This window comes from Vitis vinifera, chromosome 1, assembly GCF_030704535.1.
Source record: "Vitis vinifera cultivar Pinot Noir 40024 chromosome 1, ASM3070453v1".
Classification (NCBI taxonomy): domain Eukaryota; kingdom Viridiplantae; phylum Streptophyta; class Magnoliopsida; order Vitales; family Vitaceae; genus Vitis; species Vitis vinifera.
This window is the reverse complement of record NC_081805.1, coordinates 21349367-21362677: the sequence shown is the minus strand read 5'-3', so window position 1 is coordinate 21362677 and position 13311 is coordinate 21349367. Positions and strand designations below refer to the sequence as shown.

The 13311-nt window shown below is 32.0% G+C and overlaps 2 protein-coding genes across 4 annotated transcripts in view; both read left to right on the top strand.

Annotated features, from left to right (window-relative positions):
* Positions 1 to 1103: 1103 nt before the first annotated feature.
* LOC100266775 (F-box/FBD/LRR-repeat protein At1g13570) lies at positions 1104 to 6285 on the top strand. Of its 3 annotated transcripts, none has more exons than XM_019221384.2 (4): positions 1104 to 1218; positions 4588 to 5417; positions 5501 to 5659; positions 5760 to 6285. In XM_019221384.2, exons 2-4 carry the CDS (start codon positions 4608 to 4610, stop codon positions 6045 to 6047), a joined length of 1257 nt encoding a protein of 418 aa, XP_019076929.1. In that variant the 5' UTR covers positions 1104 to 1218; positions 4588 to 4607; the 3' UTR covers positions 6048 to 6285. The 3 variants fall into 3 exon arrangements, with proteins under 3 accessions (XP_019076929.1, XP_010656367.2, XP_019076930.1); XM_010658065.3 differs by having other exon boundaries at positions 1132 to 1218; positions 4702 to 5417; XM_019221385.2 differs by having other exon boundaries at positions 1133 to 1218; positions 5030 to 5417.
* A 4010-nt stretch (positions 6286 to 10295) lies between these two features.
* The window catches only part of LOC100259768 (choline/ethanolaminephosphotransferase 1), a 104344-nt gene continuing 101328 nt past the window's right edge, over positions 10296 to 13311 (top strand). The window contains exon 1 of the mRNA XM_059737720.1: positions 10296 to 10302. Within this exon, the coding sequence (XP_059593703.1) occupies positions 10301 to 10302 (2 nt within the window). The 5' untranslated portion in view covers positions 10296 to 10300. The remainder of the gene's footprint in view (positions 10303 to 13311) is intronic.

Sequence of the window (13311 nt, the reverse complement as noted above, 5' to 3'; positions counted from 1 at the left end):
TTTTTCACTATTGAAATAAAACCTAATAGATAATGATTATTAACATTAACCTAGATAAATAAGTATTCAACTTCTAAAAAAAATAAAAATAAAAAATAAATTAAATTATATATATATATTTGAAATTTATTAAATAAATTAGCTAAATAGCCACGTATATATTTTCAAATTTTATTGTTTATACATGACTCTCATTAGTTTGTGTTTTTATATCTTAACCGTATTTATTCATACCCTCATTTCAATCGGTTACATTTCACTATATATTCAATGGTTTAGATTTGTTATTTTTTAGTTACCTTGGTTAGATAGCCACCTATATATTTTCAAATTTTATTATTTATACTTTAATCTCATTTATTTGTGTCCTTGGATCTTAACTGTATTCATTTATATCCCAATTTCAACGGGTTAAATTTCACTATATATATTCAATGGTTTATATTTGTTATTATGTAGCCACTACTTCAATACCTTAGCATTTATATAAAAATCCTATATTTTTATGCATAAAATTATTATTATTTTTTAAAATATTCCATTACAATGGTAGTATTGATATAAAATAAATAATATCATAACATAAAATAAAAGTAATATATTCACGTATTATATAATTCAATGGGACGAGAATATTTAAGAGACAATTTAGTAAGATGAAAAGATCAATTATGATGTTTGAAATTATTTTTATTTATTGTTTGATTTTTCACAACTGAAATAAAAGTTAATAGATCATACCCGTTCCAAATTTATAAAATATGATTGATAATTGGATGTAATTTTTTTAATTAATAAATAATAAAATAAGAGGGAATGATAAGAAGTAAAATAAAAATATAAAATATAACATAAAAGATAATAATTCTTAATAAATATATATAAAAAATAAAAAATAAAAAATAATTTAAATTAATTATATATATATATATATATATATTAAATAGCCACGTATATATTTTCAATTTTATCATTTATACCTTAATCTTATTTGTCCATGCCTTATATTTAGACATCGTTCGTTTGTACCCTAATTTTAATAGGGTAGATTTCACCATACATATTCAACGGTTTAGATTTGTTATTACAAGTAGACCCATTACGATATCTTAGCATTTAGATAAAAGTCCTAATCTTAAAAATTAGGATTATTGTCCGGGTAACAGAGAACCCCGTTCGCATTGCGGCACAGTGCCTCTTCTTCACTCCATGAAACAGGTAATTTTCTGCATTTTAATTTCTTCTCTTTTCTGTGAAAAATAAAAATTTATGTTACCGGATCGTTTGTTAGCTGAGAATGCTCTAGAAAATATAAGAAAATAACATTGTTTGATGCTTCCTTCGATATAAACGTACTAATAAGTAGATGGTAGTGGAGAAGATAGCGATTCTTAAGAACTTATGTGTCTTCGGCATATGAAAATTTAATTATGCAAATTGATTTTCATTATTGGGCTCGATTCTTTGTGCTATTAGTTGCTTTTGATGTGTTGGCTTTGTGGGTTTGGCCTTTCTTTTGCTGCTGGTGTGTTCTAGTATTTTGATCGTCTGCATTTGTAGGGTTTATGAATTTAGACGTTTGTTTTTTTCTTTACACACCAGTAATGAACATTTATTTCAGGAGATGGGTGGTCTTTTGATCTCTTCTAGCTGTTTCTAGTATAATTTTTAAGGATTTGCAGAGAGTGGTGTGAGAGAAATGATAAATTAGAAAGTAGAGGGTTAAGCTGTATGATACTTCATAGATGTATCAACCTGGAATTTTTAGGAAAATTGGTCAATTCTGGTATAACAAGGAGTCTTCCGAATTGTTGTTAATTTATCTGGAAAATAAGTAAGATTGGGTATCAATTCTGAGAAACCCAATTCTCTCTCTATGGTTTTTCTTTTCTTCCATATCATTTCATTCTTTTTGCTGGTGTTTGTTTGTTTGCTGAGAGGTAAGAAAGAGATACCTTGGAATCTTACAGCCACCACATTGAAATCCCTACTGATTAAAATTAATGATTTAATTTTAAGTCATGCCGTTTAGAACATTTTCAGTCCCCTCAAGGTTATGTGCAGAAGTCTATCATAACAAACTTGTATAGCATTTGGTGGCATTCTTTTGGTTATGGAGGTAACAATCTACCTTGTTGAGGTTGATGTGTAGGAATTTTCTTATTCTATATATTCTCATCCTTGTAATTGATAGTCCCCATCAAATTTTCTGTGATCCGTACTCACTGCTAGGAAAAGGCAATATTGTTGATGAAATAGGAAAATGCTTGGGTACCTAACCATGCTGCAGAGGCCTTTTCACTTTCCTCTGTTCAAATTTGAATATACAGATCCATTTGATTCTTCTTAGGAAGATAATTTCGTTTATGATATCCAAATCCGAGGTCATGCTATATGGACAGGTTTTGCATGCTGTGTGTGGGGTGCCTGTGAGAAAGATTTTTTTAGGTTTGTGCTATCCATTCTGAAGCTTCATTAATATCCTGATCTAGGGAAATTCTACTGCAAATAAAGAAAGAGAGGTACAAGAGGAAGCTTTCCTATGGAGATAAAATTTCCTTTGCACATCTTAACCTCATTCTTGCTGTTGCTATTCTACCTGGAATATGAACAAGATAATTGCGTTTCAATTCTTAGAAACCCAGATTCTATTTCTATAACCTTTTTCCACATTTTTTATATCAAATTTTGTTTCTCTTCACTAGCTCTCTTTGCTCATTGAGAAGTACAAAAAAGAGATATCATGAAATCTTATGACCACCATATTAAAATTCACACAAATTGAAATTAGTGATTTAATTTTTTTTTCCCACTTATCAGTACCTTGTATCGGAGCAAAAGGAAAGCGAAGAAGGTGAAAAAGACCTAGAAAAAAGAAGGAAGAAGAACAAAAATGTTGGAAATGATGAGGGTGACAAATAGTTTTTAATAACAACAAACAAAGCATTTATATGGTAGGCTTCTTTTAAGGATGGAATGATGGTCTACCTTATTTAGGTTTATTTGTGAGGTTCTAATATTATGTGATCCATCTTCATTACCAGCTAAATCTGAAAGTGCAGATGAAAAGGGAAAGTGCTTTGCTACCTAATCATGCTGCATTGTGCTTTCTCCCTTTCCTTGGTTCAGGTTTGAACATGTAACAACATTTAGTTAAGCCAGGGGAGATAATTTCGTTTGCGATCCCACCTAATCCTAGGATTATTTTGTTCCTGTTCCCACTAAATTCTAGTTCTTTCTCTATGTAGAGGTTTTGCATGCTCTTTGAATAGGCGTGAATGGCAAGGCTCTATTAGGAATCTGCAAAGCTTGTTCCTATCCTAAGAAATTCTAGTATAAAATAACAAAGTCAGCCACAAGCAGAGGGTCTTCAATGAAGATGAAAATTTTCCTTTGCGCATGTAAACCACATTCTTTCTCTAATTTCTTGCTTTATAAGTTCTAATACACCAAACCATGTTTATTTATTATTTTAATCTAAGGGTAGATTTTTTTTCTGTGTAATTTTTTATCCCCTTGCATTCACCATTTTAAGGTGTCAAGAATTATAACCTTCTAAATATTTAACTGGAAGTATTACTGAAGGATGGCACTTTATTAATGAATCTTAATCTAGTTAAGCATTAAAAGAACATAGAGGCATAATAAATGAACGGTAAACGAAAAGGGACAAATTGTAGAAGGTGAACCACTAAAATAGGATAAAAAATGTTGAAAGACAATCTTGTTCACATGGAATCTGAAAAAATGAAGAAAAATATACCAAAAAAGAAAAATGCTGCAGCAAGGACAAGGTTTATTCCTATGTGGAAAATAAAAAATAACTTCTGCACTAGACTTATAAGATGTAGAACCTTTTTGGTTTATGAGACTTGAAGCAAGTATTGAGGACAGCTGCTTTTATCGAAATGGCCCTTTATTGTTGCTAATACATGAAGATGAGCAAAAAAGTCACTTCTTGCTCAAATTGATTATAGGATTTAAATGACAATTTATATAGTAAACAGTCTAGACTTCTTCATTTTCTGCCCTTTTTTGTTATCAAATATTCAATTGAATCAGCACTTACATTTGCCATATTAAAAGGGATTCCTCAGAAGTTACTGTAACCAATTGTGTTTGTGCTAGTTAAATTTTTCTTCACAACTTCTTTGCATGAGTTTTGAGGTATTTGTATCTAGGGTTGTAAAATTTGTGAAACCTGAATGTCAGGTTTTGTGTTTATGTTACAAAAGATCTGTCACGCCCCTAGTAGGCTTACTACTAGGCTTGATAAAGCTTAAGAATAATAATAGTGTTTGCTTGAAATGAAAGATAGTATGAAAAATTCTTGCTGTGAACATTCTAAAATCTTGTGAGCACCCATGTACTTGAGGATAGTGATAATTGTACCATGGCTTATTTTTCTTTCATGCCTAATTTCTTCTGAGTTTTTGTTATAGTAAAAATGATAAGAGTTTGTTTTGATCATTTTATTTATTATTTTTCTTTCACGTCTAGTTTCTTCTGAGTTTTTGTTGTAATAAAAATGATAAGAGTTTGTTTTAATAGTTTTATTTGATTACTGCTGTTACTTCTGATTCACAGGAGACTCAGTTATCATCATAATGAAGAGGCCATGTGGTCCTCTAGATATAATCAGTGACCTTCCAAACAATATAATAGAGAACATCCTAATGCGCTTGCCCATATGTGATGCAGTGGGAACAAGTATTTTGTCGAAAAAGTGGAGGTACAAATGGTTAACGCTTCCACATCTTGTAATTGACAATGCATTGGGAAAAAAATTGTTGGGAAGACAACAATCAGCCAAAAATGAACTTGTGTCAGCTGTGTATCAAGTCCTATTACTTCACAAAGGACCCATAGTTAAGTTTGTTCTGGAAGTTGATGAATTGGAAAGTTATTCTGATATCGATCATTGGATAAATTTCCTATCAAACCATGATATTCAAGAATTCACCCTTTCCCGTGCAAAGACTGAGCACTATAAATTGCCTTCTTATTTTTTTACCTTTCTACATCTCAGGCATTTGAAACTTCGTGGTTGTGCATTTAGGCCTCCACCTAGATTCAAAGGATTTAGTAAGCTTATTAGCCTCCAGCTTGAAGACATACTCATGGATGCTGAAACATTTGGTAGTCTAATCTCCAGTTGCCCATTACTTGAACAGTTGACAGTATCCGGCTACATCCCATATGACTCGCTTGAAATTAGTGCTCCTAATCTCAAAAGTTTCTCGTTTACTGGTGATTTTGGATCTATTTGTTTCAAAAATACACTACTCCTTGCAGAAGTTACCGTTGCTTTGTGTCGTGTGAATAAAAATGTAAAACATCAATCCTCTAATTTGATCAAGATTGGCCGTTCTCTACCTGCTGTTGAGAAGCTGTATCTGGAGGGTTACTTTCTGGAGGTAAAATAGCATAATGGTATTTATTCAATTCACGTGCTTAGCAATCCATGTTTCTTATATCCTGTTTTTGACATTTGGTCTAGTTCTTGGCATTGGGCAATGTGCCAAAGAGGCTTCCAATCCTGTTCAACAATCTCAAGGTTCTTCATTTAGATGAGATGGATTTCAGCAATTTGGATGAGATCTTATGTTCTCTTTGCTTGATTACAAGTTCCCCTAACTTAGAAGAACTTAGAGTCGTGGTCAGTTACAGCAATTATTTATTTACTTATTTGGTTTTCTATGCGTTGTATATCATATTTGGAAGCTATAGAATGATGTGGTTCCATTGTCCCTTTGTAGGCATATGCTGGAGATATTGCCAGGGATGCGGTTGTAGAGTATTTTGGAACACAAAACTTGTCGCACCACTCTTTAAAGCGACTCCAGAAGGTGAAGATGGAAGAAATTTCCAATTTTGAGCCTGAACTAGAGTTTATAAAGTTTATATTGGCAAGTTCACCTTCACTTGAGGAAATGGAAGTTTTACGCAGCGAAGATACAGTGGGTGAAGATGAGCGCAAAATGTGGAAAGAGCTGATGCGATTTCGTCGAGCTTCACCAAAAGCAGAAGTCATTTACTTACAATAATATTATGTATGTGATTGTGCTGTATTTTAATGGCCTTCTTCTATAGATGGTTAGAGGCTGAACAATATTTAGACTTGAGTCTCGTGGGAACAATGTTGTTTTGAACTTATTGGGTCAGTAGTCACCTGGCTGAGACTTGAAATAATTGATGTTGGCATAAGGCCTTGACATCATTGTGGAATAAGCTTTGCAGTCTCCTTAGATTTGTGTTGATCTCAAGAAAATTGAAATGTTTTGACATTGTGGTGTTGATTAATTTCAAGGAAATTAATCAAATTCTCAAATTTAGTGCAAAAGCAAGATTTAGATATTTCTCAAATTAGTTTTATTATTTTTAAACTTGATCGTATGGCGAATTAAAGATTGGGGTTGAGGCCATGGAACACCGCTTGGTTCACAAAAACAGCCTCTTGTTGGATAGACTAAGCCTAAATGAAAGGTAAAACAAAAATTAAAATCATATTATCCTACTTATGATTCGTCATCGGTATGAATTTGTCTTAATTTATTTTTCTTATTTATTCATCTTTTGTCATTTGTTTTATAACTTTTATTTTAATATGGATATTATTTTTTAATTAAATTATATTTCACATTCATTTTTTATTAGGTTTAAATCTTTAACGTTTAAGTATCGTACAAAATGCCCATGGGCATATTTAAATCTAAACTATAACAAAACTAAAACGAAAATCTAATGGTTTAAAATCGAGGAAGATAGAATTCTTAAGAAAAAAATGAAAGTGTTTGTTTTTTACCTCTTAGGGATTTCCCTTGCAAGATTTTTCTCTACATATTTATGGAGATCATCTCCTTGAGTTTGAGGCTTAAAATGTCGCAATATTTCGGTGATTACATATTTATAGAGATCATCTCCTTGTATATTTTGGCGATTACATATTTATAGAGATCATCTCCTTGTGTTCAAGGTTTAAAATGTCGCAATATTGACAAAATAGTAAATCAACAATTTTTATGTCATGTCACTAATTTTTTTAGTTTCAAAATTTAGAATTGGGCTTCCAAAATTCAAGCCATCGACTAACTACAATAATGCTCCAACTCTTTGAAACCTAGTCCATCTCATTGTGCTTCAATTGTCTTGTAGCAACACTTTGGGTTAAATACTAAGTTTGGATATTGTGTGTGGCCGATGTAGGGTTGTATTTTAAGGATGAAATGTAAAATAACTTGGTGTTGTAGAGGAATGGGATTAAACCCATGACCTTAGGTATAAAGGGCAATGGTTGAGAATACCTATTGTCATCTGCCTCCATCAATAGTGACATAATCCATAAGGATATATAACTACCTTAAGATCTCACCTATAGGTGATCAAAGTCTCTTGTTAACTTTGGCACAAACTTAATATCCTCTCAAGTTTGAAAGTTCATATAGTATAATAGCTTGGTGAATCATGACAATCGATAGCATTATGTCAGGATTCATCATAGGTTTTGTCTACTGTGCATCACATATACTAATGCACTCATCATGGGAAAACCATCCCAATGACCAAGATCAGTTATCCCTTCAATTAGGAGGTAATGCACTATAATCTCAAATGGATTGCCCAAATCCATGAACCAACTGTGGGCAACTCATTACTTTCCAAGGAACCCCATGATTTGGATCTTCCGTATAACTCTTGATGCACCAAGTTATGTGCATTGCAAGTAATGTGGGGCGTATATGCTCAAATAACCAATTAATGCAAATGAGATAATAATAGGAAACCAATAAATATAAATAAATAAATTTATAAATGAATATCTATTTATTATATCATGTCATACTTTCTAGGGCTTAATCCTAACAAACTCCCATTAGCCCAAAAGCATGTTAGGAACACATCTGACACGTAAGATATCTATATGACCATCAAAGACTCTAGTAGACAAAGTCTTTGTAAAGGGATTCGTTAGGTTTTCTATAGAAGTGATCTTCTGCACAACCACATCTCATCTCAATACTATATCACATATCAAGTGAACTTCCTCTCAATGTGCTTATCCTTTTGGTGGTTTCTTAGTTCTTTAAATTGTGCCACCACTCCAATGTTATTGCAAAATAGTATCGAGATTATAATAACTCTCAGATAGCCAGATCTTGACTGATGATGATAACTCTACATTATTCCCAATGAGTAGAATGTCATCAACATATAAGACTAAAAACACCACCATGCTTCCATGTATCTTCTTGTACATACAAGGCTCATTTTCATTTTGATCAAAATCAAGAGTCTTAACATCTTGATCAAAATGCCTATTCCATGAGCAAGATGCTTGCTTTAATCTATAAATGGATTTATACAACTTGCACACAAGGTGTTATTTTGCTAATGTGAGAGTGTCTTCAAGTGTCTTCCAATCTATATCACGTGTTATCCTATTACTCATCATATAGTCTTCTTCCAAAAATTTGGCCATTATACTACCAAATACTTTCTGATCAACTTGACTATAAAAGTAATGTCTTTTCGTTCCTTTTGAATACTCTACAAATAGGCATACCTTAGACCTTGCTTCCAACTTGTTTACCTTTGGTTTTAGCACAAGTGTTAAGCACCCCCAAATGTGAATGCATTGCAAACTAGGTTTGTGACCCTTCCATATTTCTCTAAGAGGTAAAGGTATCAACTTAGAAGGCGCTAGGTTGAGAATGTACATCGTAGTCTCCAAGGCATATCCTCAAAAGGATATAGGAAGTGATGAGAAACTCATCATAGATCTCACCATGTCCATCAATGTTCAATTTCTTCTTTTTGTTGCTCCATTTTATTGTGGAGTTCCAAGTGCACTCAACTAGGATAAAATTTTGTGCTCTTTGAGAAAAGAATCGAACTGAGTAGACATATACTTACCACCTCGATCAAATCAAAGTGCCTTGATACCTTTACCCATTTGATTTTCCACTTCCACCTTAAATTCAAATAATTTATCTAAGGCATTAGATTTCTTATGCATTAGGTAAACATATCCAAACTTGGAGTAATCATTCGTAAATGTGATGAAGTACTCATACACTCCCCATGCATGAACATTAAAAGGCCCACACACATCAATATGCACTTACTCTAAATACTCCTTGCCTCTACACCTATAGTAGTAGTAAAGAGCCTCTTAGTCATTTTACCTTATATATAGGATTCACAGACTAAAAGATTTACTAGAATTAAAGGAGGTAAAATTCTAGATTTAACTAGTCTTTGGATCTTATTTATATTAATATGACCTAGGAATAAGTGTTAAAGTTGTGTTTGATTAATGCTAGGTTCCTTGCTTTTATGTGAGATATGATAATTCTCATTACTTGGCAAAACATATAATGGAGTCACACAATGAAAACTATATATCAATGATCATGAAAATATAAATAAATCATTCATCTTAATAAAAACCTATTCACTATAAAATAAAAAAAATAAAAAAAGACAAAAAAATAAAAACCAATGAATAATTCTATTTACATAAACTAGAAACTAAAATTAAATTCTTTTTGGACTCAGGAACATAAAAACAATCCTTTAACTCTAGAAGACAACTATCATTTAAGATAAGGGTAACATCTCTCATTTCTTGCACAACAACTCTCGCTTCAAAAGCTAGTGTCTGGTACATATCCCTATCATTAAGCCTTCTCCTTAGTTGAAACCGCTATAACGAATTACAAACATAATCAATGGCTCTGGAATCCATCCACCAAGAATTACTAGAATCCAACACTAAACATGATTCAACTAGAAGAGAATGATGCATGTCTGACTGATTCTTCAAGAACTTAGGGCATTTCTTCTTCTAATGGTCCTTTTTTATCACAAAAGAAACACTTACCCTAACCCTTGCTTTTTTTTTTTCTTCATTTTGCCCTTGAACTTTCCATTTTGCTTGGTAGGCTCTATAGTGTTCTTCATTTTCTAGCTAGAAGAACCCGAAGAACCCTTCACTGTCATATAAACAGCTTTTTGGTCCTTGAGAATCCCCTCAATCGTCTGGAGTTTCCTCATCGGTTTGGTTAAGCTTATCACCATCTTATTCATATTATAGTTGAGCTTGAATTACTTGAAAGAATATGATAAGGTCTCTATAACCATGTCAATTCCATTGATTTCAACTCCAAGGATCTCCATTTAATTAAAGAATTTGATTATATAAATCATATGATCTCTAATGGGAGTTCCTTCTGACATCTTAGTATCTGTAATGGCCTTAAGAGAAACTTGCCTAGATGGCTTGCCCTTGCCACCAAACATCTCATAGAGACTAGCAAGAATATCATAAGATGTTGGGATAGACACATGCTTCATCCAAATACCCAAGTATGATACACTTATTCTTCTGAGTCGCCTTCTATCAACTATGATAATTCTCATTCTCCTTTTGAGTGGAATGTTCATTAGGGGGTAAAATGAGCAATTTCCTAAGTTGCCCACTTTAGCTTCTCTAAAGTGAGTACTATTTCCAGATTCCTTTTCCAATCCACATAGTTTGGTTCAATCAACTTATTAGTAGTGAGAATGAGATTAATCGGATTATAAGACATGACATTTGTAATATAAATGAAACCATGCATTGATTAATTGAGCATACACAACAAACTGGTAATTAGTTTAGCAAAAATGTAATACTCTCAAATTGTATATCCTTTTGCAAGATATCCTAGTATCATAAGAATCAAGCCTACATGGCAGGTCATGACCTTATTACTAGTTAGAAACCCTTTTAGATTGATCTCTTTGCTTTAGCCATGAATAGTATCTAAAAGCAATATCAACATACATTTTTTTTTTGCCAATGGACTATAAAAGTAGGATTGCAGTAGGTGATTTGATCACTCTATATCTCATGTAAAGTGTATAACCATTGCCCTTGAGCTATCAATGTCACCAAGTAAGGAACCCGACCATAAGAGTGGTTGCTCCTCTTACAAACATGACAAGCCTTGTCTATAAGAAAAGTCAATGTCCCTTCATTCTTAGGGCCTAACCCACCGGCGATCAAGGAGGAAAAAATCGGCAAAAATCGGCGAAATATCGCCGATATATCGCGTGTCGGCGGGTGGCGACACGACAAATGGAGGAGATAAGTCGGCCGGCCGATATTTCTCAAAAAATCGCCAAAAATCGGCGATAAATCGCCGATATATCGGCGACACAGGAAAAATCGCCGATTTTTTGATAAAATCGCCGATTAATCCCGTGTATCGCCGATTTATCGGCGATTTATCGCCGATTTTTTGGCGATTTTTTGAGAAAATCGGCCCTCTCTCTCCAGCGTGATCTGACGGCCCAGATCACGCCCGTGTTGATCCAACGCCCAGATTTGAATCCCAACGTTAACAAAGAGATCCAACGGCCAGATTGCTTCCAAATTGTGATCCAACGGCCAAAATTAATTTTAAACGGTAACTTAAGGTTCCAACGGCTATTTTGGCCCAAATTTCATCTATAAATAGCCAATTTTGCATCAATTTCATCCATCTTTGCTTTGATTCTTCATTTCCTCTCTTACTACTCCAATTTTTTCCAAGATTGCTCAATTATTCAATCATTTTAAGGTATGTTTGTTTGAAATTATAATTAATTTTGTTTGCAATAATTAATTCATGTATTTTTAATTAATTAGTATGTTTACATTTAATTGTAATTATTTTGTGTATTTTTATTGAATTAATTTAGGTTATGATATATTTATTTTAGATGATTATTTGTGATTTAAATTCGTATTTAGAATTACATTAAACTAATTAACTTAGCTAAATTGTTTAATTAATTTAATTAACATAGTAAATTATGTAATTAATTTAATTAACATGGTTAATTATGGAATATTAAATATTCTCAATTTTTTATATTATCGCGATTTTTTTTTCATATTCAATTATAATTAATTTCAAAATTTAGTAAATTTGTCATAAAATTACATTTAGATTTTAAAAATTAACTTAGGTAATTTATTTAATTAGCTAAATTAACATGAACTACTATATATGGAATATTAAATATGCTCAATTTTTTATATTATCGCGATTTTTTTTTCATATTCAATTATAATTAATTTCAAAATTTAGTAAATTTGTCATAAAATTACATTTAGATTTTAAAAATTAACTTAGGTAATTTATTTAATTAGCTAAATTAACATGAACTACTATATATGGAATATTAAATATGCTCAATTTTTTATATTATCGCGATTTTTTTTTCATATTCAATTATAATTAATTTCAAAATTTAGTAAATTTGTCATAAAATTACATTTAGATTTTAAAAATTAACTTAGGTAATTTATTTAATTAGCTAAATTAACATGAACTACTATATATGGAATATTAAATATGCTCAATTTTTTATATTATCGCGATTTTTTTTTCATATTCAATTATAATTAATTTCAAAATTTAGTAAATTTGTCATAAAATTACATTTAGATTTTAAAAATTAACTTAGGTAATTTATTTAATTAGCTAAATTAACATGAACTACTATATATGGAATATTAAATATGCTCAATTTTTTATATTATCGCGATTTTTTTTCATATTCAATTATGATTAATTTCAATATTTAGTAAATTTGTCATAAAATTACATTTAGATTTTGAAAATTAACTTAGGTAATTTATTTAATTAGTTAAATTAACATAGATTTAAATTTAAGTGTATTTTTCTTGCAATAGATTTAGCATGGCTAGTGAAGGTGGTTCTGCCATGCCAGGGCGAGATCCGGCTTGGAAGTATTGTTCACCAATTGAGGGTAATCGAAATGCAACAATTTGTAATTTTTGTGGGTTGGTAATGAAAAGTGGAGGCATCACACGATTCAAGTCTCATTTAATGCATAAGGACCCGCATAACAACACCAAAAAGTGTCCAAGAGTGCCGCCCGAAGTGAAAGAAGAGATACGATTGTTGGTGCATGACAAACAAAAAGCAAAAGCAAAAAAAAATGCTGATATTGAAGAAATTCGTAGTCAATTACGTGGCACAATGGGGACGCATCATACACATTTGGTAAACGAAGATGATGATGATGAAGATGCTGAGGAAGAAGATGTGTATATGTATCCGACAGATATGCACCCAGATGAGCGAGATGCATATCGATCTGCAGTTCGTGCCTCGAAAGCATCTAATTGGGAACGTGAACAACATGAGAATATTGTAGGAAGCAAACGCAAATCGGGAGAGTCTTCTACTGGTATACCGTCGACGATGCGAAAATCACAGAGTATGCGACATTCGCATCATTCACCCCCTATTG